Source organism: Bombina bombina, chromosome 1 (assembly GCF_027579735.1).
Source record: "Bombina bombina isolate aBomBom1 chromosome 1, aBomBom1.pri, whole genome shotgun sequence".
NCBI classification, from domain to species: Eukaryota; Metazoa; Chordata; class Amphibia; order Anura; family Bombinatoridae; genus Bombina; species Bombina bombina.
Genome location: NC_069499.1, coordinates 180,566,876 through 180,593,376, shown reverse-complemented (window position 1 = coordinate 180,593,376; position 26,501 = coordinate 180,566,876). Strand labels below are relative to the sequence as shown.

The 26,501-nt window shown below is 36.4% G+C and overlaps 1 protein-coding gene across 2 annotated transcripts; it reads left to right on the top strand.

Moving 5' to 3' along the window:
• Positions 1-868: 868 nt before the first annotated feature.
• EAPP (E2F associated phosphoprotein) lies at positions 869-26,149 on the top strand. 2 transcript variants are annotated; one of them, XM_053697748.1, is made up of 7 exons: positions 869-963; positions 4,680-4,798; positions 6,449-6,630; positions 8,516-8,617; positions 14,721-14,838; positions 21,305-21,430; positions 24,563-26,149. In XM_053697748.1, exons 2-7 carry the CDS (start codon positions 4,725-4,727, stop codon positions 24,846-24,848), a joined length of 888 nt encoding a protein of 295 aa, XP_053553723.1. In that variant the 5' UTR covers positions 869-963; positions 4,680-4,724; the 3' UTR covers positions 24,849-26,149. The 2 variants fall into 2 exon arrangements, with proteins under 2 accessions (XP_053553723.1, XP_053553724.1); XM_053697749.1 differs by having other exon boundaries at positions 925-944.
• The last annotated feature ends 352 nt before the right edge of the window (positions 26,150-26,501 follow it).

Below are 26,501 nucleotides of genomic sequence, written 5' to 3'. Positions count from 1 at the left end.
ATCTTTATATAAAAAAAGAAGGCACCTAAGCTTTTTTCTTGATTCAGCACTCTGGACAGCAGTTTTTGATTGGTGGATGAATTTATCCACCAATCAGCAAGGACAACCTAGGTTGTTCACCAAAAATGGGCCGGCATCTAAACTTACATTCTTGCATTTCAAATAAAGATACCAAGAGAATAAGGAACATTTGATAATAGGAGTAAATTACAAAGTTGCTTAAAATTTCATGCTCTATCTGAATCACAAAAGAACAAATTTGGGTACAGTGTCCCTTTAAGTTCATTAAGAGTCAGCTAAATGTAAAGGGCCTCCTATGACTCTATGCATTGCAAATATGGCCCAATGTATGTGGCATTGTGTTACAGACATGCTGCCCACTGTTGTATATGTGTGCTCCTGGCAGTCAAGAGGATTAAATCACTAGCAGTATTTTACTGGCAACTAAGGGGATATAATGACACCTCCGTTGTAAAAAAATGCATGGTAGTATTGAGAGTGGAGCTATTGTGTGTCCACTCATGCGTCGATCAAAATGTCTGTTATTGTTTCTCTTGACAAGATTACAACAGACCGAAAAAGACTCATTACAAGTGTTGATTACATGTAAATCTATGAACTTCTTAGTAACCAGGACTAGCTGTTGCAGCGCACCTTTATATCCAAGGCGTTACCTCCTGCATTAATAACTACATTAACACACTAACTAATAGAAAATGTTACACTCCAATTCGACTAAAATACAATTTATTCTAAACAGCGCCATATTTTAGATCTGACGTAATACACGCAAAGCACGCTCATCTAATGCCTATCGTCAGGTATCGTACGCTCACGTTGATTTCCCGAGATAGTTCAGTCGTGGGACGTCAGTAGAGCGACACTTCGTGATGACGCGATTAGTATGGGACGTCTCTGGTAGTTAATTCTGTACGAAAACATTGGTGAGAAACGCAGTTTCAGGTAAAGTTGTCGGTAGTTTAAAACAGCTGTTTGGTTCCACTGTACGGACAGTGAGATTGCGGTTCACCCATTACTTTACTGTAATGTTGCAAGGTTCTGTTTCAAATGCTTGACTAACAAACACAAGTGTGTTCTGGTCAAATCTGTGAACACCACTCAGGCTCTGATTATACATATTATAATATTTGAATTATTTATTTAGATTAATCAGTTTCTTAAATGCTTAGTATTAGAATTCTCTGGATCACTGTTTGACAAATGATTTTGCTATGGAACGTTTATCTATAATTTTTTAAGAGATAAGTGCCATACAGGCTAAAAAGCAAACTATGATAAATATATTAACCCCTTAAAGGGACAGTATACACTAATTTTCATATAACTGCATGTAATAGACACTACTATAAAGAATAAGATGCACAGATACTGATATAAAAATCCAGTATAAAACTGTTTAAAAACTTACTTAGAAGCTGTCAGTTTAGCTCTGTTGAAAAGGCAGCTGGAAAGCCCACTGCAAGTGGCAAATAAGACACCCCCCTCCCCCTTCTTTTGCATATGAAAAGACCCTTTACACAAACAGGAGCAAGCTGGAGAAGGTAGCTGACGGTATTCACATACAACTTTGGGGCTTGGTTAGGAGTCTGAAAATCAGAGCAATGTTATTTAAAAATAAGCAAAACTATACATTTATTTTAAAAAAAAAAAAAACTTTATGGGCTATATAAATAAATAAGCTACAAAACATTTATGCAAAGAAAAAATGAGTGTATAATGTCCCTTTAAGGACAAGGCCATTTTCCAATTTCCTTCCCTTAAAGGGACATAATACTCATATGCTAAATCACTTAAAAATGATGCAGTATAACTGTAAAAGCAGACAGGAAAATATCACCTGAGCATCTCTATGTAAAAAAAGGAATATAATTCACCTCACAATCTCCTCAGCTCAGCAGAATATATTCTGTGTAAAAAAAGTTATACTCAGCTGCTGCCCAACTGCAGGTAAAAAAAAAAAAAAATGAAGCAATTAAAGTGCATGTAAAGTCAACCTACTTGCTCTTCATCAAAGTGTTTAATTGCCAAAATAAACATTAGTTTCATTCATCATAATTTTAAAATCTCATTTGAAAAGTAAATATATATTGTTTTACTTGCTATTCTTATCAGCGATTCCTCCGCCTGCCATTTTGGTCCCACATTTGTTTTTTGATTGACACTTTTCTTTCGTAATCTTTTTTTCACCTCTGGGGCGTCAGGCCGGTTGTTCGCTACGTAACTGCGCATGCGTGAACTACTCTATGACGTTGCATAGTAAATGCTCGTCCGCGATTCGCGCATGCGCAATACGAATATCTAATCAGTTATTATAGGTGCCGAAGTTTAGAGCGTATTGATTGCTGTACGCATGCGCTTATTGTCATTTATTGTCATCTATAACCCCTCATCGTGAACGAGCTTCAAACCAACGTCATAGAGTGGGCGGTAAAGATTGAAATGATGCAGGGGAAATACAGGAATAAGACGGTTGGGAGGAGTTCACTGCTTAGAACGTAGATAAGTTTGAATTGAAAAAAATATATAAATATTATTTATTTAAAAAAAATATTATTGCGGTTTGACTATATATAATATTGTGAACAAGTAGGTTAAATTTAATATCGAAAAAATGTACATTCACTTTAACTGCAGACAATCAGCATCAACAGTTCTGAGGTCATGAACTCTTTTACTGTGATCTCATGAGATTTCATAGTAAACTTCCTTAAAGGGACACTAAACACCTGTCTTCTAATAATCCTAAAAAGTATTTTTTCGTATTAATAAAAATAAAATAATCACTGCTGACTATTTTATATGCTCATCTTACCCCAAACTGTTGAAGGATATTGTTTTAAAGTACAGCACTGATCCACTGCTTGATTCTCCTATATAAGCTGCCATATTGTAACGCATGCTGCAGGCAGGGGCACAGAAGTCACATGCTTATGATGCAGTCAAGTGACCTGCATTCATAGACCACAGAGCCAGTGCTACTACATATGTATGTGGTATCTGATGATTCTAGGGTTGGTGCCTTTCTTGGAGAGAAACAAAACCGACATGGTCATTAAAGGGACAATAAATACTAACTATATTTCATGCACTTCTCTCAAATTATGGGTGCTGCGATTTTGGAGCCTAGGTTTCACTGTAGGTATCTGAAGGTTAGTTGCTGCACGTGTGCAAATAGGTTTGTACGGGCAAGCGGTGAAATCCAGATTTCAAAACTGTAGCAGCCATCCACTGTAAAATCTGAGTTTAGAGTACCAACCTTTTTTTTCTCGGCCATACAGAATTATTTTATCTCAAAAAATGTTATGGGGGTTCAGATACCCACAATACCTCAGTGTTTGTGTCGCCAGGAACAAAAAGAGGAGCCATACTTAGTGGTGTAAAATCCCTGTTTTCACCAAAGACTTTCCCCAGCCAGCTCTGCTCACCTATGTGGATACATTGTATCAAACCTCCAGCCATCATGTTTCTATTTATTTTTAACTGTTTACTGTACCCAGACATTTAAAGGAGTCCTGTCAGTACCTACTGTACAACCTGCTGAAAAAAAAAGACTGTGTGACCAAGTGGTGAGCTGCCCGTTAAGGCTGTGCTGTGTGAACATTATTTTCTCAGCAGTTTGTACAGTAGGTACTGACAGGGCTGCTTTAAGTGTCTGTGTACAGTAAACGGTTAGAAATGTATAAAAACATGTAGGCTGAGGGTTTGATACAATGTGAGCAGAGCTGGCTGGCTGAGGAAAGTCTATGGGGAAAACAGGGACTTTACACCCAAAAATATAGCTCCCCTTTTTGTTCTTAGAGAGCTGAACCCCTATACCAATTTTTGAAGAAAAATAATGCTGTGTGGCCGACAAAATAATTTAGAACGCTAAACTCAGATTAACCTCTGACCTATGTGTCTCCACTCCTATTACCTCTGCTTCCCTCTCTCGCCACCAAGACTTCTTACACACTGCTCCTGTCCTCTGGAACTCTCTACCCGCTCCATCAGACTGTCTCCAACCTCGTATAGCTTAATGACTAGAGGGAGGTGGGGGATAACCTCAATACTATGCTTATAAAATGTATTTGGTATTTAATGTACATTTAACACATATTTGCATCAATGATTATACAGCATATCACATGAACATAAGCTGCTAGGACCAACTGAAAATGATTATTTGTTTGGAATTAGATTCTAACACACACAAGTTTTACAATAATAGAGACTTTATTTTTATATTTATTCTTTTATCTACATTGTCCTTAATCACTAATTGGTAACCCTATTTGCTGCATATATTTCCTTGTTGAGCAGGGGCCCTGTTTGAATTCAGGCACATGAGTATATGTGCATATGCTCTGTGCACAGTAAAAGATAACACTGAAACAGCAATAACTTTTATGAAAAGAATATTTTACATATACATGTGTATTGTAAACATGCTTCAATTAAAAACTAAAATGAATTAATTTAAATTTGAGTTTTATGTTAATAAAAATAGTCCCAGTGGCAAATATTGTTTGGTTATATTTTTATATTGATCGCAGAGTTCAGTGTTGTCATATTGCATTGTTGGAGCCTTCGTTGTTTTGCAGGCATATAAAAAATAATGTATCAAGGCAAAGCATTTGGGCACCTTTAGAAATCTAATAATCCTTTGTTGTCTGTTTCAGCCTATGGCATCTTGATGGTGAATTGATGTATTTTATTCTTTAATCATGAATCGGTTTGAGCCAGAATATGATTCCTATGCAATAGAAGAACCCAGTGATGAAGAACCTGGACATAGCAGGTACATTATTTAATGTGACATTAACATGAGAGATTATATCTAATTACATAAATGAGCATAGTAAGGCCTTACTGTAACTCACGATGGTACAGAAATAAGGTAAACACCTGAATACTGAAATACACAAATAAATGAGTGTTGAGAATAAACAGTGTATAAGAAATAAGGATATAGTCTGTAAAGATAGATAAGTTGGTCAGTTCACCAACAAATGTCTTACTCTTCGAAAGGTTAAGCCTCCAAAAACATAATAGTGAAGTCTGTTAAACAGGGAGGAAAAACACTTCTGGATTGCGATGGGTACTCGTACTTAAAGGGATACTTAACCAAATGTTTTCTTCCATGATTCAGATAGAGCATGCAATTTTAAGCAACTTTCTAATTTACTCCTATTTTAAAAATGTTCTTCGTTTTCTTGCTATCTTTATTTTAAAAGCAGAATTGTAAAGCTTGGGTGCCGGCCCATTTTTGGTTCAGAACCTGTGTTACACTTGCTTATTGGTGGCTAAATGTAGCCACCAATATGCAAGCGCTATCCAGGGTGCTGAACCTATAATGGGCCGGCCCCAAAGCTTTACATTCCTGCTTTTTAAATGAAATTAAAAAAAAAAGTAGTATCCCTTTTAAGTGAGCTATGGCTTAGCTCTCAGTTTTAAGGCATCAGGTATCGAGCCCCTCGGCTACCAGGAAAAAACACTGGAAGTCCGTGTGTAATGGAACAGATAATTTATTAAAAACAGGAGACAGACATAGAATCATTCATTTCTCAGTGTTCCTTTTCTGCTTTATAAGTGTTGCTTAGTCTGGATTCTATGAATTGAGAAGTGCATGGAGGTCACATAGCCACCTCATTTTAAAAAGTCTTAAAGGGATATAAACCTAATTTTAACCCATTCCCGCCGTGAGGATTTTCTATGCCATCCTAACTGCGCTGGGCTTTAGCGCCCTTACAACGGCATGGAACATCCTAGCCATTTTGCTGTCCTGTAACAATAGCAACTTCCTATATGCGATTGTGGGCTGGGGGGGGCTGCCTAGCGCCATAGTCACTGCCCCTGACCTGATCCCATCATTGTTCATACGATTGCGTGATTTCAATTTCTACTGATTTGTTTACATCTGAACTTTGTTCTGAGGTAGACAAATGAGTCCCAGCAGGAAGGGGTTAAACAACTTTCCACTATAATTCTATTATCAAATTGTGTTCGTGTTCTCTGTATCCTTTGTTAAAAAGTAGAAAGGTAATTGCATGTGTGTGCAGTACTATATGGCAGCAGTTTTGCAAGAATGTTATACATTAGCAAGAGCATTAGATGGCAGCCCTATTTCCTGTCATGTAGTGCTCCATACATGTGCACGTTACCTATCTAGATAGATCTTCAACAAAGAATAACATGAGAGCAAAGCAAATTTGACAAAACTTTTTTTTTAAATGTTATGCTCTTTCAGAATCGTGAAATCAATATTTTGGGTTTCATGTCCCTTTTAATAAGCCTGGATTTATTTTTTGTCATGGTTCTAGCATTTTAGCCATATTTCCACTGTGTATAGAGTAATAATTTGTGGTTTGTATAGTTAGTTAACACTTTTTCCCACTTGCAGTTGGTAGTGTGGTTTTTTGTTTGTTTTTTTATTCTTTTGTTTCCAAAGCTCTGAGGATGAATTGGATGTACTTTTACATGGAACCCCTACACAGAAGCGCAAGCTGATTCGTGAATGTCTCACTGGAGAAAGTGAGTCTTCAAGCGATGATGAATTTGAAAAAGAGATGGAGAATGAGTTAAGCTCTACCATTAAGACAATGGAAGTGAGCTGGAAACCTTCCACTCAAGGTATGTGCCCTGGTATCCGTTTTGGAATATGTTTTTGGTTTTTGATATATTATATGTAAAAAAAAAAAAAAAAAAACTCTTACAAAGGGGTTGATTACAATCCATGGTTTGATATTTTTCAGCATGTTTTTAGACACTGATAAGCACTTTTAAAATTTTGCTGATCATATTCATTTTGCATTTTTTTCCCACTAAAAACTCATTATTGGCTCATTGACAAAAAAAGGCCTTATATGTAACATTGGACAGTTTTTGTTCATGGTGATCACAATCTGATTTCTTGATATTTTTCAAAAGATTTTCTGCACCTTTTAATTTTTATTTCTGAACTTTGACAGCTAAAGGAATTTACTTTTTATAGGAACATTGTGTTGTTTTTCTGAGTACCTTATCTTTACCACTTCATTCTGTGGGCAAGTGTTTAACATCGGAACAAAGTTCCGATTTAACCTTTTCCCATTGTTGGGACGTTCCATGCCATCCTAACTGTGCTGGGCTTTAGCACCGTTTGGACAGCATGGAACGTCATTTGGCTGTACTGAAGCCAAAGGTGCTTACAGATTGGAATTGCGGCATGGAGGGTGTGCCTAGCTTCATAGGGGCGCCCCCCCCTGACCCGATCCTAACATTGAAATCTCGCGATCGTATGCACGATTGCGTGATTTCAATTTGTTTTCATCGGAACGTTGTTCTGATGTAGACAATTTAGACTCGACATAAAAGGGTTGAACACTTGTTAGAAAAACAAAATCGCGTGATTTCAAGGCCAGGATCGGATCATGGGGGAATACCTACGATGCTAGGCATGCTCCCTAGTCTGATTTCCATTTGAATCAAAGGAGGAGAGTGCAGGACCCCTAAAAAAAAAAAAAAAAAAGGTAGGGCTTTCCATGCCGTCCTAACGGCTCTCTTAGGATGGCATTGAACGTCTTAATGTCGGACGGAGGCCATTGTCCAATTTCTGAACTTAAACAAAACCTAGAATTTGCGCTATATGTTTTTTCAACCACTATTCACCTCTTTCCGACTAAGTGTGCTTATACTTATTATACAGGTTGTTGTTTTTTAGAGGACAAATAGGGGCTTTCTCTTGACATCAAATATTTATATATGAACTATAATTTAATATGAATACAATCTCAGTAAGTGTGAGAAATTAAGTCATTTTATTTTTTTCTAACCACACACCATTTTTTTTTGTGTGTGTGAATATCATAATCCTGATATGTTGTTCTGCAATAAAACACCCATGTATAGGTTTTATTGGGTTTCAGGAAGTTACAGGGTCAAATACGGGACCTGCCCATATAGGTCTCCTTACATGGAAACTTGACACATTGATCTAAACAGCACTGAAATGGTTTAATTTTTTATTTTTACGCCTACCTAACACTAACTTCCTCAACCCACCCAGCAATAACACTGACCCGCACCTAAAGGATAATTTTTTTTTACTTAAAGGTTTTTTTTTTTAAAATAGATGTATATAACTGTGTGACACTTTAGTGATCTTTCTCGCCTCAGATCACATTGAGGAAAGAGAAAGGTAGAGGGAAATGCAGACAGCCATTCCAATCATTGGCTTTCACATTGTATCAGTGACAGCTTGTCAATGTGATCACGTGACTCCAAAGGTGCTAATTGGCTTCTGGGGGGTCTTCCTGTGTTGCCAGGCAAGTCCCTATATCAGATTCATGCATGTAAGTTTAAGGGGGGGGGGGCAGTGGGTGCAAGGAAGTTTGGACGTTCCATGCCCTTCTAAGGTTTGTAAAGGCACAGTATTTTCAGGACGGCATGGAAAGTCCTAATGTAATTAAGAGGTTATTTGTAACATCTGTTTTGATGAGGTAATTAACAATTCAGTTTTATATTCCTTTATGTTCAGTTGCGTCCTCTAGTTGTGGTGCCCCTTCAGCCGAGAGCAGCACTCAGCAGTATTATGATGATATATATTTTGACTCTGATTCTGATGAGGAAATCAACAACAGTAAGTAGATAATAAGAGTAACATTTGCTTGTGGTGTGATCGATTTTGTAATCCCAGCTAAATTAGTTTATATTCCTTAAGAGTACCATGAATCAGTAGTATGCATGTATTTAATAGTTAACTGGAAACCCAATAGGCAGTGCTAAAACTGATAATAAATAATACGAAATCGATTAAAGATATATCCTCAAAGTCCAACCACTTGGGTGCTAATGTATAATTATACCAAAAACATAGAGAATACTATCAGGATTTTCCAAATCTTAACAACATTTATTGTAATGTTTCAGGGGATAAAACATCCCCTTCTTAAAAAAAAAAAATTGTCTTGGCCCTCCCAGGCAATGCTTTCCCTCTCCCAAAGGAAAGTGGACAGAAATTGACCACTCCCCTGATTATCTATAAGGGTAATCTGGACCCATTCCCCCTATCCTCCTAGTTCTGTCCAGCCTTTAAGGTGGACAGGACTAGGAGACTCTCTCTTCAATCACTGGCAGTGGTCGGCTGCAAGACTTAACTTTGGGGGAGTTTGCTTCCCCTGCAGCGGATGGATCCTGGCTGGTGGGAGTGGCTGTATCGTCTTCTCTAGAGACGCCTTAAGTGAGAGACGTCATGTTCTTTGACGTCACGGGGGTTCCATTTGAGAATCCTCTGAAGCGCTCGCACTTCAAATTGATCTTGGCGTGGGCGTAGCTGTGCAGTTGCCATTTCGTTTCTTGGATATTTTCAGATGTTCAGACTGTTATTCTATACCACTGAGAGTCCCTGGCTATGTGCTGGTTTTGCTGTTCCAGTATTCAAGCACCTTGGTATGCTTTTTCAAAAGTTGTGAATAATGTCTGAACCTCTCATCATGTTTCTGATCCTGATACTGCCCAGGGAGATGCAGTTAATTTAAAAAAGGTACTTTTTTTTTTTTTCTCTGTTTTTATTTATGCTGGGGTTTTTTTTTATCCCATTTTTTTCTTATTGGGCTTTATTTACTCTTTTTATTTAATTTTTTTTTAACCCTGAGCCCAAGCCTGCATGTGAATTGTGTGATAAGCTCTGTTGGCAGGATAAGACAATATGTAAAGATTGCCTTTTTCAACGTTTTTGGTGGAAGTTCTACTGCAGCCACATTTTCTAGTGAACATGGTTCTGACACAGATTCTGGGGGCAAAGCTTCTTCAATAAATTCAAATGATCATGCTGCTATTGCGGTGTTTGATACTGCTACATTATGTGAATTTATTAAATGCATCAAAGATACTTTAGGTGTTGAGGAAGGAACAACCTTCTGTGTCCTCAGACTTGTTTAAATCTAAGACAGGTTATGTTGAATCCTTTCCAGTGACTGAGTCTATGAAGAATATTATTTTTCTTTGAAGGAATTTTCAAAAAATGAAAAACAGTTTTAATGTTTCTGAGAAATTATTCAAGTTTTTCTTTGCCTAAACCACTTCATTGTCAATTTTCTACTCTACCTAAAACTGATTGCAGCAATTTCTAGGTTAACTAGAAAAGTTATTGTCCCTATAAGATGACGCTGGAGCTTTTAGGGATATAATGGGTAAAAAGATGGAGCATAACCTTAAAAATCTTTGTAGCAGGGAGCTCTTTTGCATCCACTTTTGGCTCAATTTTCTGTTTGTTTTTTTTAAAGCTACAGATACCTGGTCTTCTAATATTATGCAAAGTATTTCTGCCTCTCAAGATGTGCAAACATTTAGGACTTTTATTTCAGATTTAAAGAAAGCTTTTGCCCTTTCAGTATCTGCTGTTTCTAAGATGCTAAATTTAACAGGCAGATCCATGAATACAGCTAACATGGTAAGAAGAGCACTTTGGCTTAGTCGCTGGGAGGCTGATCCCAGCTCCAAGATTAATTTATTGGGCCTACCATTTGAAGGTAACATATATTATTTGGTAAAGAGCTTGATACTCCTGATTTCTAATCTTTCAGGAGGGAAAAGTTATTTTCTTCCCCAGGCACCAAAGTTTAACAAAACTTTTTCTTATGCCTATAGACAAAAAAATCAATATCAGAATTTTAAGACCTTTTTCAGAAGGGAGTCCTTTAGCCTTCCAAATTGGAAAACGCAGGTACAAGCAAAAGTAGAGGTCATGCCAGGGCAGCACATTTTTGCCAGAACAAAAAGCAATGAAGGTACGCCTGTCCAGATGCCTTTGGGAGGAAAGCTTTCCAGGTTCAGAGACATCTGGACAGAGGTTATTTCGGATAAATAGCTCTTACAGATTCTCAGGAGAGGCTATACTCTGGAATTCAAGAAGAAACCTCCAATTCCTTACTTTATAATCTCACCACTCTCAAAAAACAAATTGAAACTTCAAGCCATCCACCAGTTTGTACAGAAACTTCTGTAACAAGAGATAGTTCAAGAGGTTCCGGTATGCCAGCATTTTCAGGGCTTCTTCTCTCCTCTCTATCTAGTAAAAAAAGAACATGCAAAAAATAATGGGCAGACACTCATGTAGTTCAGAACAAATCCACTTTACTATAACAATGGCAGCAGTACAACAGAGCAACGTTGCACCCCCTCAAAGTATAAAAAGAACAATTCCTGGAGACCTGTCTTGGACCTCAGGCGTCTAAATTCCCTCCTAGGAGTAAAAAAAATTCAAGATGAAGTCCCTCATATCAGTAGTTAGCATTGTGCCTCCAGGGGCTTATCTGTTATCAGTGGATTTAAAAGATGCATATTTTCACATCCCTATTACAGAGGTTCACAGGCAATTTCTAAGATTTGCAATAGGAAAACGGCACTTCCAGTTCACTGCTCTTCCCTTCGGCATATCCACAGCTCCTCTTATTGCAGAGCTAAGGGTCAGGGGCCTCTTTGTGAAACATATCTAGATTACATTCTTCTGATTTCAAACTCTATTCAGCTGGCAGATTTTCACAGGGAACAGTTACTCCATACCCTGCAGGAGTTCGGATGGTTAGTAAATCTCCAAAAGAGTCAACTTCAGCCAACTCAGTCTATCACTTTCCTGGGGACACAGTTTGATTCAAAGAATGCACTGGTCTCTGTGTCCCCACAAAGAAGGAAGATATTGATGACTTACTTCAAAAAGCCTCCAATCTGACAGCTCCAGTCTGGATGCAAATGTTGGGTCATATGTTTTCCCTCATCCACCTGGTGAAATGGGCAGGATGGACAATGTGTCCATTTCAAATACATTTTTGAAGATATTACCTAAGGCACCTTGAACTCAGTCAGCAAATCCATTTTACGGTGGAACTAAGACGATGACCACATTAGTGGTTTCGGGAGAACATCTCTTTCTCGAGGGATTTCTCTGGTAGAGCCAGATCGGATAATCATACAGACAAATTCCAGCAAGCTCGGTTGGAAGCTATGTGCCAGGGGAAATATGCCCAGGGATCCTGGCAAAGAAGTCTTCAGTCTCTTACTGCAAATGTACTGGAAATAAAGGCAGTCTATCAGGCACTGCTTCACTTTCAAAAAGGGAAATTTAGTAAAACTTTTGACCAACAACAGGACGGCAAAGTCCTACATTTATTTTGAGGGTGGAACAAGGAGAATACAAGCTGTCAAGGAGGTGTCGCCCATCTTGGGCAGCGAAGTATCTAAAGGGGTTATCCACTTCTCACCTTCCCGATCTACAGAATGTTCAGGCAGATTATCTGAGCTGAGTTCCTCTTTCACAAACAGAGTGGCAGTTGAACAGAAATCTTATCAGGATGATTGTGGACAGATGGGGATTTGCGGATATAGATCCAGTCTCAATCACCAGGTGCCTGCCTCTATTTTACGGTTGTCTGCCAACACCACATGCTTTAGGAACGGATGCTTTTTCTCAGGTATTGAGATTCAACCTATGTCAAGTCTTTATACCACTCCATCTCATTCCTCGTCTACTCTAAAGAATTCAAAGGGAAAAAGCAATGTTTGTGGCAGTAATTCCCTTTCGACCTGCATACCATGGTTTCCTCTGCGGTTACATCTTTCAGTGGACCCTCCGTGGCTTCTTTCACACCCTCCAGACATGCTGTCTCCGGTTCCAATCCTGCATCCAGCCCTTCAATGCTTCAACCTGACAGTATGGTTGCTGAGATCAGAAGAAATAGGCAACTGAATATTTAAGATTCTGTAATTCAAACTTTAGGCTAGAAAGAAGATCCCTTCTTCAACCTTACAGAATATGGAATACTTTTTCAGCCTGGATAATTCAACATAGTGCTTCTACAGCCAAGATGGAATTACATAATTTATTGGATTTTCTTCATGAAGGTTTCCTAAGGGGTCTTTGCGCTAGAACACTGAAGGTTCAGGTGTCCTATATCTGCCATTTCAAGTGGTCACAGAAACCTTTGGTTAATCAATTCTTTCAGGCATTGGCTCATATCCAACCTTCTACCAAATCTGCCATTTCAACGTGGGATCTTTCTTTGGTTTTGGAAGCTTTGATGAAAATACCCTTTGAACCCATAAGGGAAATCTCACTGTGGTTTGAAGACAATTTTTCTGGTTGCTGTTATTCCTGCAAGACGAGTCTCTGAATTACAAGCCCTTTCTGTCAATTTTTTTTTTCTTCTTGCTTTCCATAAGGATAAGGTTGTTTTGCGCACAGTTCCTGAGTTTTTTTTACCAAAAGTTGTCTCTGACTTTTATAAATCACAAGACATTATGTTGACATCTTTTTGTCCAGAGATGCCAAATTCAGCAGGAAATCCATTTTATTCACTTGATGTGGTGCGCTCTTTAGACACGTTTCAAGAACTAAGTCTATTAGAAAGACTGATTGTTTGTAGTACCAAGGGGGTTTACAACAAGGTCAAGCTCCTGCGAAATCCACTTTGGCCAGTTGGATAGTACAGAAAATCTTGCAAACCTATAAACAGAAGAATCAAACTGTTCCTGTTGGGCTTAAGGCACATTCTACAATCCTCTTCATTTGGGTGAAAAGTCTTGCCTTCTGTGGTGTCCTAAATAAAGGAAATCCCGCAAAAAGTATAAAGAAGTTTGACTGAAAATGTGTGTTTGCTTTATTCTCGTCTCAATGGTAAGCATTACCAGGTAGGGCTAGAAATTAACAAACAAATATAAGCAGCTCTAATCCCTGGGTAATGCTTACCAGGCTCCCTTCCCTATTTTTCCACCTTTTAGGCTGGACATCACTAGGAGGATAGAGGCTGTGGGTCCATATTACGTTTGTAGGTTATCAGGAAAGTGGTCATTTCTGTCCATGCCCCTTTGGGAGAGGGCTTCTCACTAATAAGCCTTACCCAGGGGTATGAGCCAAGATATAGAAATTGCTTATATTTGTTATATATATATATATATATATATATATATATTATATTATATTATATTATATTATATTATATTATATTATATTATATTATATTATATTATATTATATTATATTATATTATATTATATTATATTATATTATATTATATTATATTATATTATATTATATTATATTATATTATATTATATTATATTATATTATATTATATTATATTATATTATATTATATTATATTATATTATATTATATTATATTATATTATATTATATTATATTATATTATATTAATATATATATATATATTGCACGGTCTATAACTTACAGTTCATCCGTTAATTCCCAGGGCTCCACAAATGTCCCCATGTGGGGTATTACCAAATAGGCACTCATAGGTAATAAATAATTAAAAAAAAAAAAGCCTTAATTCGAAAACATTAAAATCAGCCATAACATTTCTGCTTTCACTTAAGCCTTTGTCATGAGACAACAGATTCTAGTGTACATAACAAGCAAAACACAATTTAAATAGCCCTCAAATTACCTGTTCACTAACAGTCGTACACTCCGCTTGCATCCACACGTGTCCCCACCGAAAACTCCTGATGACTTCATTAAGTGTAGCCTCGTAACTGATTGACACAACCATGTCCACAATAACACCTGCGTGTATCTGTGTGTGTGAGTGAGAGAATCTATGAATAAATACTTGTTACTAACCTAATCATACTAATTGTTTTGACTTACTTTTCCATTTAATTTTTTTCCAATCATATTAATCTCCTATTATACGTAAGATTCTTGATTTCCCTGTTTTTGCAACAGCACATGGCAGTAAGGAGAGGCGTCAAAAGAAGCGCCAAGTGCTTACCAACGACGAACTTCTATATGACCCTAAAGAGGATGACCGGGACCAGGAATGGGTGGATGCTCGAAGAAGAGGGTATGCATCTTATGTTAGTAATATAGGAGGATAGGCTACTCCTCAATTAGGCACAGTTATAAATACGTCACTAGAGTGTGTAGCCAATGGCTGTGTGGAATATGTGTTCTGACTTCCGATTCTAACAGGAATTGAAATGCTCACAATTTGAGAATGGAATTACAGGAAAAGGGGACAAAATAAATAATGTTTAATGTCCTTTTATGGTTGGTTAAGGGCTTCAAAATACAGTGCATAGTGCCATGTAGCTATCAGGTCACCAATTGTCCATCCCTAACTAACACCTTTTCTTATTTACTTTACCCGTTTCATTTTTCACTTGGCTCTTATTTCTGTTCCCTATTCTCATCCTGTTTTGTCTTCACTCTTCACCCATCTTTTTCATCCCTCTCTTGCCTGTCTGTCTTTCGTTATGTGTCTTCTTTAAATCAGTAGAAAGCTGTGCATTATCTATCTGTTCCGTTGTATATTGAACGTTTGAAAACTAATGTGGCAAATAAATGTGGCACTAAAGCCAAAATTTATCTTTCATGTTTCAGAGCATGTAATAAAGAAAAACAAAAACTTCCCAATTACTTCCATTATCAAATTGTGCATAGTCTCTCTTTATATGCACACTTTCTGAGGCATCAGCCCCTACTGAGCATGTGCAAGCGTTTACAGTGTATACGTGTATGAGTCTGTGACTGGGTAATGGTGCTCATATGAGTGGGGTTATGTAAGAAATTTGTCAGAAATCTGCTCATTTAAAATTCAGAGTAAATGCTATTGCAGTGCTTTTTTATTATGTATTTGGTAGTTATGCAGTTGTACGGTATAAATGGTCCTTTAACTAACTAATCTAGAGCTTACCGACCTATAACAAATCAGTTTTGTCAGAATAACTAAGAATTTTAATATTTCAAATGATTTATTTATAGTATTACAAAGCGATTAGCATCACAAAACCCAAAAGCAGAGAGGTATAGGGGCATAGGAGCTGAGGAACATTAAAGTAGGACATGAGAACGTTTCCCAGGAAGTAATGAGAGCTGGGTATACCACCTCTCCAGCACTTGTTCCTTAGTGAGAATCTCACAGGAAGCGCCTATCCTATATTTAATGCAGGTGAAGAAGGGTTAATGGAGAAAGCACTTCCTGCAAATGTAGGGTATTTCTACCAGTTGAAGTGGGGGATAAGATGGTGCAGTATTTTTTTTTGCAAATTCGCTTTATTAACTCTCCCTTGCTTTGTATTGCCAATTTAAGTCCTGCAATAATCTGCTATTTTCTTCGCTACTTCTTAGTATTGGTCTAAAGAGGAGGCTGTACTTAAAACTCTTGTTATTGTTACCCTTTGTATAGATATGTGAGAAGTTATTAATGGATACATTTGTAAGAAACAGGAAACTAATGCTAAAATGCCTCAGAAAAGTAAACAAGATAAGAAAACAACTCCAGGACTTGCAGAAATGTCTGCTATTAACGAGAGCTTAATTATGGAGCAGAAGATACACATTCAATAACAATGTTCAGATATACTGTTACCTTGCATGGATAATTTACAGCAAGGGTTAAATGTATTAACTAGAGAGGTTAGACAGATAACAGGGACTTTAACTCGGATAGAAGGTAGAATATCAGATATCAAAGACAGAGAACGCTCACAAATCTAATTAATAAGCTGCAGAAACAAAATAAAGATCTGTTCCGGAAAGTTGAGGACTTGGAAAAGTGGTTTCAAATGAATATTCTAAGATGAATTGGTCAGTCTGAGGATATGTTGAAGGAGAAACTATTGGAATTTGTGTCATGTAAACTACCTACTGATGAAAATGACAGACACAGTGATAAAAATTCCCTTGATAATTAAAAGAACCCACAGACTTGGGCCTAAAAGAAATGCTTTAAATGGTACATTCTCACCCAGACAGGTAATAATACAATTCCTTAAAGGGATACTAAACCAAATTTTTTTTCTTTTGTGATTCAGATAGAGCATGCAATTTTAACCACCTTTGTAATTTACTCCTATTATCAAATTGTCTTTGTTCTCTTGCTATCTTTATTTAAAAAGTAGGAATGTAAAGCTTAGGAACCGGACCATTTTTGGTTCAGCTACCTGGATGGCGCTTGCTTTATTGGTGGCTACATTTAGCCACTATTCGGCAAGCTCCACCCAGGTGCTGAACCAAAAATTGGCCAGTTCCTGTTCTTTACATACCTGCTTTTCAAATAAATATAGCAAGAGAACGAAGAAAAAAATAATAGGAATAAATTACAAAGGTGCTTAAAATTGCATGCTCTATCTGAATCACAAAAGAAAAATTTGTGTTTAGTGTCCCTTTAGCTGTAAGGATAAAATTAGATTAATGAGGCAGCTCAAGAGACAAATAGATATATATACATTATGACGTTACTACTATTTAATGAATTTTCAGTGGTTAAATGAATGGAAAAAAAGCAGTTTTATTGTGTCTAGATACTTCAGAAGGAAGACCGTACTTAACTACACTAGCTGAAGTTAAGAAATACATTGAAGGGGGGTAAATATGGTAAAGACAGTTTCTAATTATTATTTATATATAGTGTATGGTTAAGTTAATCTCCTGGAATGTTAGAGGCTTTACCTCCCCTATCAGGAGAAAAACAATTTTAAATAATTTTAGCTAAAATGAGAGTGGATATTGTAGATATTTTCTCCATTAAACACGCTTAAAAAAAAAAGAAAGAGAATGAGAAAATAAAGGCTAGACAGATTGGTGATAAATATTATACTGATTATAGTAGAAGTAGTATAGGGGTTGCATTCTTATTTAGTAAAGATCTTCTATATAAAGTATTATTTAAAGATACTGACCCTGAAGGGAGATTTGATATTTTGGGAGTAAAATTGCAGCAACAGAGATTTGTATTATGTAATGTTTATGGCTCAAGCAAATGGGATTTAGGATTGTGGCACTCTATACAAAATAAGTTACTTCCTTTATATGAAACTTAAGATCATACTAGGGGGAAATTTCAAAAATAAAATAATTTTGCAAATCTATATTCTTCAAAAAAGATTTGAGTAAGGATACATTTTGGGGGTAGTGTAATTTCTGAAAATCTCCTCTCAACAAAAAGAAATACTGAATTCTCCAATTTACAGAGGAATACATAAAGAAAACTATTAATGAATTAATATTATACAAATCTTCTGGACTAGACATATTACCTAGTGAATTTTTTTAAGATAATTTAAAGAGCAGGTTACATCAAATGTATTTCATTTATATTCAGCATATTTTTCAAATAATATTAAACCATCTAATACTTATGCTGATTCTATCATTACTTTAAAGGGACATTAAACACTAAATAAATGTTAGATACAATGATGCATTGCATTCAAAGAAAAGATTAGTCTGAGAATAACATGTAGATTTATTTTTTAAACTTTCTTTAGCTTTTTAAATATTGACAAAATAAGCGTAAAGTTTTAGTGTCTATAAAACAATGGGAACTGCCATGTTGTAGCTTAGTTACTTTATCTGCTGTGTCCAATCAGGGACAGTTATAACTAGGTCACTAGAGTGTGCAGCCAATGGCTGTGTAGAATATAACAGTGTTCTGCACTTCCATTTCTAACAGGAACTAAAAAGCTCTCCATTTCAGAATGGAAATACAGGAAAAGGGGCCAAAATAAATAATGAAAGTATATTGCAGACTTTTTTTTTAATATATACAATTTATCATTTTTTATTACTATCTCAAAGTGTTTAATGTCCCTTTAATATTGAAACCAGGGAAAGACCCTGATCATCCAGGTTCTATTGCTTTGTTGAATCTAGATTATTCAGTTTTAAGAAATATATTGGTAATAGATTTAGTAGAGTCTTCGATTCAATTATACTTGAAGATCAGAGTTCATGTCGGGTAGAAAATCTGTTAAGAATATAAGAAAAGTTTTAATAGGCACAGCTTATTATTGGGTAAATGGAAATCGCAAAATCTTTGGTCAGATGAGACCAAGATAAATTTGTTCGGCTCAGATGGGGTACAGCATGTTTGGCGTGAACCTGGTCAGGACTACCACAGTGAATGCCTCGTTCCAACAGTGAAGCACTGAGGTAAAAGTGTGATATGGGGCTGCATAAGTGCAAATGGCGTTGGGGAGATGACATTTATAAATGGCACCATGAATGCCTGTAGATAAACCAAAATACTGGCTGACAAGATGCCTCCCAGTGTCCAGAAGCTTGTCAGAGGAATGTTCCAGCATAACAATCCAAAGCACACTGCCAAAATCACAAAAAAGTTTCAAGAGAGGAAAAAAGTGAAAACTATATGATCTGGCCAAGTATGTCACCTGACTTTAAAACACCACAAAGGTGTTCCATTGGATTAAAGAGAAAGGTAGAGCAAGACAACTCCTCCAGCAAAGAGCAGCTGAAAAATATTGTATCCTCCATGCCGAGGAGGATTGAGTGAACGTACAAAGTATTGTATCTCAGTAATGAAAGGTGTACTGACTTTTGTTGCATTGAGTTCCTACTGTAGGGCCTATGTTTTATTATAGACATTTACATGATATTGGGGTGTAATGTAATCACTTCCTTTGGATACTTGAATATTTACCTTAAGTCACTTTTTCAAACCCCACTCTTATGATTTTAAGAAAAGGTTTTTGGGGTTTTTTTCTCTCACGAGCGTATGTGTAATAGCGACAGTACATTAAAGGGACAGTCAAGTCCAAAAAAAACTTTCATGTTTCAAATAGGGCAAGTAATTTTAAACAACTTTCCAATTTACTTTTATCACCAATTTTGCTTTGTTCTTTTGGTATTCTTAGTTGAAAGCTTAACCTAGGAAGGCTCATATGATAATTTCTAAGCCCTTGAAGACCGCCTCTAATCACATGCTTTTGTATTTGCTTTTTACAGCAGGGGAAAGCTAGTTCAGGTAAACCCTATAGATAGCATTGTGAGCACGCCCGTGGATTGTGGCAGACACTGCACTAATTGGCTAAAATGAAAGTCAATAGATAATAAATAAAATGTCATGTGATCAGGGGCTGTCAGAAGATGATTAGATACAAGGTAATCACCAACGTTTTAAATTATAGATCTATATTATTAATTTACGATTAGAAGAATAATTTATATTTTGGTCTCCAGAGCGGTATCTAAACTCATTTTGGCAATGTATTCATGCATCTACACACAGCCCCTCAGAGCATAAAATATTTTCACCAAAATCATTCTATAAAACATTTCACAAGGTGTAACTGTTAAGAGAATAAAGCAAATCTGATAATGGAAATTAAATTGGAAAGTTATATAAAATTATATTGGCTGTCAGAATGATGAGTTTAATTTTGACTTTACCGGCTCTTTATTTCACATTTTAGGGATAATGGGAATGACAGTGATATTATGTAATTTGCTGTCTAGCGGTTAAATCAGATTTTACCTTTGTCACATAATATATTTACATGTGAATTGTTTTACTAAAATGAACAATAGTACAACTCTCACTTTTTGATTGAGCTGCCATGGACAGTATTAATTTAGTAAGCACAGGTGTATGCTGAAGCCATTTGTACTGTTGGAATATGCAAATATTTTATTACAGCTATAGAACTTGCGCTTTCAGTATACACTCTAGAATACTGCAACACAGCAAACTATTTGTCACATAGCATGAACTTTTCACAAGTAGAATTCTATTACCTTTTCTTAGAATCTTTTATTTCATGAGTCACATAGAGAATACAATTTTAAACAACATTCCAATATTCTTCTATTATCTAATTTGCTTCCTTCTTTAGATATCCTTTGTTGAAGAAATATCAATGCACATGGGTGAGCCAAACAAGGCATCTATCTGCAGCCACCAATCAGCAGCTACTGAGCCTATTTAGATATGCTTTTCAACCAAGGATATCAAGAGAATGAAACAAATTTGATAATACAAGTAAATTGGAAAGTTGCATGCTCTTTCTAAATCATAAAAAAATAGTTTCATGTCCCTTTAAATCTAAAAAGAGCATAAATTAAAATATTTGTCTGTCGAATGACATGTGAGGACCTGCCCTTCTCAACCAATAGAGCAATAGGGATTTTCAGCTAATGAGAACAAATACTGCATTTCCTGCTGGTTTACATTTAACCCTTTAAGGACACAGCTTTCAGTTTGCTCAATTGTTTTATGACGGAAAAACTCCGTCATATGTCCTTAAGAGGTTAAAAAGTAAATAAAGCATTTTCAGTTGACTTTTTTTATTATTTTTTTTCATTGCAAAATATTTAATGTGTTTAATTATTGTTCTCTCACATGACATAATGGATGTATTTTAGCTACATCTCTTTAATATACTGGTATTAAAGGGATGTATTTAGCTATGTCCCTTTAATGTACTTTACAAAATACCTTATACTTTAACACAAATAGTTTAAAGACAGCTGTTAACTAATTGTTTTTATTGTCATGTCTCCCAATGCAGCTACAGGAACATCAGAAAGAGTAACCAAACTAAATCCCAGCAGACTAAAGAACCTGCATTACCCAACAGTGATGCTGTTTTGAACTGTCCTGCTTGTATGACCACACTCTGCTTGGACTGCCAGAGGTCAGGATTTCAGCCATAATGTTCTTGTGTGTCCTTTTATTTGCTGCAGCAACATTATCTAGGTTGTGTCTATGTTGTTGTCAGGTAGCGTCTCCCAAGGGAAACGATAAGAATTCCTTTTGTGCAAAATGTCTAACATGAGATGTAAATATTTAGACTGTTAGTGGCTGTGCTTTACTTTACAGGGAATACTTCACATTACTGTTAACGTTTGAACTCTTGAACAGTTACCTCTGTATTTTCTCCAATATACCATGAACGGAAGTCTGAGAGGTCTGCAGGGTACATTTCCTGCTCTGTGACTTAGAATACTCATGATTTTTATTTAAATGACTTGAAAGGGGACAAGATAATGAGAAAAAATAGGAAAGTTGTTTTACTGCTCATAATTTAAACATTTTACAAGAGGTTTACTGTCCCGTTTTAAAAAAATAATTAAAATAAAGTTTAAATAATTAGTATTTGGATCTTCATTGTCCCTTTTAAGCAATTGTACAGATGAACTCAGACAAGTAGTTAAGTTAATTGTATTCAAACCTGCTACAGAAGCATCACTTCAAACGGGCAGGGATCTCTCTCTTCTCCACACCCTTATTTTAAAGTTGAAATGTGCTGGTACTTATTGTTTATGTAGCCAATACTGCACTGTTAGGATGGCATGGAATGTCCTAAGGGCATTAATCGGTTAATTCAGCGGTTCCCAACCTGTGGTACGTGTACCCCTGGGGGTACTTGGCAGACCAGTTGGGGGGTACTCAAAAATATTGTTGGTAATGGCGGAAGATCCGGGGGGAGGGTCGGGGGGGCACTCTCAATGGGTCATCAACTAATAACCATTGTGGAACTGTGGAAGGAAGGAGCGTTCAGCCGGAAAGTGACAAGTGAAGTCCTGGCCTGGCATATAGGCAGATGGGAGCCCCTGCACCTGAAATATGTGGACCGGGTGTGGATGACTCCAGTCCACATATTAATAATCACCCTGTCACCAGACAGCTTAGCCTCCTGCTTCACCCACCCCCATGCACAAAATGTTGACTGTGAGTGCGCAGTTAGAAACAGTACTGCAGCAGCCTAGCTGCATAGACACGTGTGGTAGAGCTGTGGAGGTTGCGAGTCACACAGGCGAGGTGGGTCTGCATCCTCAAATAAGTTATAGTCAGTGCTGGTAAGTAAAGTGCTAGTGCTTGCTTGAGTCAGATTGCTTCACTTCCAACTAAAAACGTCCATAGTGGCTGGGTGGTTTTTATCGATCTGATCTCACAAATTAAAATATTTATTTTTCTGATCATTACGCTTTGACTCCTCCCCCAGGGCCGTGTTTAGGGGCAACCAGGCAGCTGCCAGGGGCGCCAGCCACACAGCAGGGCTCCTTCTGAGAATGAGATCTGAGCTTTAATCCTGTTGATACACGTACAGTCGTATGCCATTCAGATATAGTTTACCTCCCCTATAAAAAAAAAGCGCTTCCTTTATTTTGAGGGATGGGTGTGGGTAACAAAGAGAGGGGGTACTCATAAATGATAAGCCTAATCAAGGGGTACGGGAGAGAAAAAAGGTTGGTAACCGCTGGGTTAATTGAACAGTATTTAATGTAATATCGATCACTGGGAACACATTAAAGGGCATTTATTTTACACTACAATATCCCTTTAACCATGCACGCTTATTAAACTAATGCCCATTGAACAATGGAAATGGAAATACTTCGCTAGGTTTTAAAATCCAACCAAGTAAAAAGGTAAAGCCAAAGGGATATTGTACTGTAATTTTTTTTTTTTTTTAATGTGTACCCAATTACTGATTTTACCTGCTCAGTTGTATTAAATTGTTTACAAACTGCTTCTTAATGTTTATTTTGTCATTTGAAACAGCTGCTTTTGCTTGCTGAAACTATCACCTATACTGAAAATATGAATACTGCATTATTGGCAATAGAAAATATAGTGTATGTAAATAAAAGGCAGCAACAGGGAATAACTTCCCAGTGGGGGTAAGAGAGTGAGAGACCAGACCATTTGAAAGTATGTTCCTGTGGCTGTTTAAAACACAATGGACTATTGTCAGCCTCTAGCCTGAACACATTGCTTCTTTAAAGGGACAGTCAATTCCAAAAAAAACTTTCATGATTCAAATAGGTCATGTAATTTGTAAGCAACTTTCCAATTTTGCTTTGTTCTTTTGGTATTCTTACTTGAAAGCTAACCTAGGAGGTTCATATGCTAATTTCTTAGACCTTGAAGGCCGCCTCTAAGCTGAATGCATTTTGACCACTAGAGGGCATTAGATCATGTGTTTCATATAGATAGCATTGAGCTCATGCACGTGAATTTACAGAAGAGTGAGCATTGATTGGCTATAATGCAAGTCTGTCAAAAGAACTGAAATAAGGGGGCAGTTTGCAAGGTAATCGCAGAGGTAAAAAGTACATTATTTTAACTGTGTTGGTTATCCAAAACTGGGGAATGGGTTATTAAGGGATTATCTTTTAAAACAAATAATTCTGGTGTTGACTGTCCCTTTAAAGGGACACAAAACACCAAAAAATGTATTTTATAGTTTAGAAAGAGCATCCAATTTTAATTTTGTTTCCAATTTGCTTTGTTCTAGAAGCAGCAATTTACTACTGGGGGCTAGTTAACAAATTGGATGAGCCAATAACGTGAGGCATATAAGTGCAGCCACCAATCAGCAACTTTGAGCATACCTAGATATTATTTTCAACAAAGGATACCAAGAGACAAAAAAATAATCAAAATGATTTGGAAATTTTTTTAAAATCACATGCTCTATCTGAATCATGAAAGAAAAAAGTTTGGGTTTAGTGTCCTTTTAACTGGGGACTAGGATAGCCTCACATCTGTGACTCTAATGTAATATTTTCCCTCTTTGCTGGTTGCCTCACTATAATGGGTAAATTTTTCACCAAGTGTTCACTTATATTAAAGGTAACTTTTATTATAAATGTCTTCTGTTTTAAGAAAACCTTTGTTTTCAAAGCAGCAAAATCTTAGACACTTAATGACAAATGATTAAATCCAGCACTTTATGGACAGTCTTTTAATCTTTGTATGTCACAAACTTTGCCACAGTCTTATTAAAAGATGATAACTAATTACATATGTTCCTCCTTAGGCACGAGTCATACAAGACCCAATATAGAGCCATGTTTGTTATGAATTGCTCCATCAACAAGGAAGAGTTGCTCCGATTCCCAAATCATCTCCCAGCCAAGCACAAGCGAAGGCATCGCAAGAAGACCAAGCTCCCCCCAGCTGAAGAAGCAGTAGGAACTACAAGCAGCAAGGACACAGAAGAAATGTATCACCCAGTCAAATGCACAGAGTGTTCCACAGAAGTTGCTGTTTATGACAAAGATGAAGTGTATCATTTCTTTAATGTCCTTGCCAGCCATTGCTAGGTCTCACTCCCCTTGTGGACATTTGCTGGAGATCGTTCTCATCTGTGATGCATACATACCTTATCCTACTGGATAAACCATTTAAACAAGAAAACAAAGGTTTAATCCCTTTGATTTTAAGGTGTTCATTTTTTGTAGTACTTTCTTGTTTTGATTTTTTTTTTTTTTTTTAAACTGTTGAAACAAATGGAGCAACACAAATATAGGACTATTTGTAAATGGCATGAACTCTTAAATTCTAAAACTGTAAGGGATTGTCAAACAAGATTTTGATCTGACTGTCCTTGAACAGACTGATGGCTATGGAGAGTTTTCATTTAATTACCAAAATTGGTCGAAACCCATAAAGGATTTTATATATATATTTGTTTGTGTGGTGGGGGCACTTCATTTGTTTATATGTTCAGCCTTCTTTCAGATTACTTTGTAAATAGAATTTCATGCATCCTTTACCAAAAAAAAAAAATAGAGAAAAGAAAATTAACAAATTTTTTTTTTTGTATATATATATTTTTATTTTTTTTGTATATTTTTTTTGTCCACTTTTTTTTTTTATTCAAATCCAAGTGTAAGGGAACCAATTAATGTTTAGGTTTTTTTATGTCACAGAACTGCAGTGTTGGCCTTCTTCTGATTTTAAAACATGTAGGAACAAGTCTGTCACACTATTTCATAGATCAAACGTTAGTTGTAAACTTAAAATGATATCAAACACTACTTGCTTTAGGGTAAAAATTGTATTTTGCTCACTCTCCTTAGGGAGGTCATAAAGCAAATTCTGTAACATTCAAATGCTGCAAATCGAATAACTGGTTTAGGCAATTTGCAGCACTTTGAAAGCGTAGGTTACAGATCTTGCTTTTTGGTTTCTCTAGGGAAAGTGGGACAAGTACTAGTTTTACACAAATGTTAAAGGAACATTGAAAATCTCTTTCAACTGCTATTGACATCAGAATCTATATGCACTTTAATGGAGATCTGCTATCACCACCTGTTTACAACTGAAAAAATTGAATGTGACTATATTGGGCCACCTGAGAGAATATTATGTTAATTTCCCTCCTCTTTTAAAGGAAATTATCTTTGCAAACTATTTAACATCATGTTTGCAGGAAAAAGAGAATATATGTCAAATTTTCTCGATTTATTTTTACAAGGGCAAGTTTTAATAATTACCTAAAATTTGGTGATACAAACAATAACTGTAATGGCAGTTTTGATTTGCCTTAAAATAAGTAGTTTAGCTTTTTATATTACATGGAATCCAAAAAAAATAAATCTATTTTAATTGTGTTCTCAAACTTATTTTGTTTTCTTGGTTGTAAATAAGGTAAGTAGGCTCAGGATGCATGTGGGTTGTCAGGAGCACTAAGTACATGGTATTCTCTTTAACAAATATTACCATGAGAAGGAACTAAATTGGTAACCCTACCACTTCACCCCTAAAAATGGACAATATTTTTTTGTTGTGGGGGGGGGCTGTCGCAAAGATATGAAGGATTTGGTCACAGTTGGACATTTCACAAGATATTCAGTAAGTATAGAACACTTAAGTCCTGAACATATTCAGTACCAAAGCCAGCAAAACACCAAAATGCATGTGTACAATGACATATTAAACATAACATAACTAATATAACACTACTTGCCGTT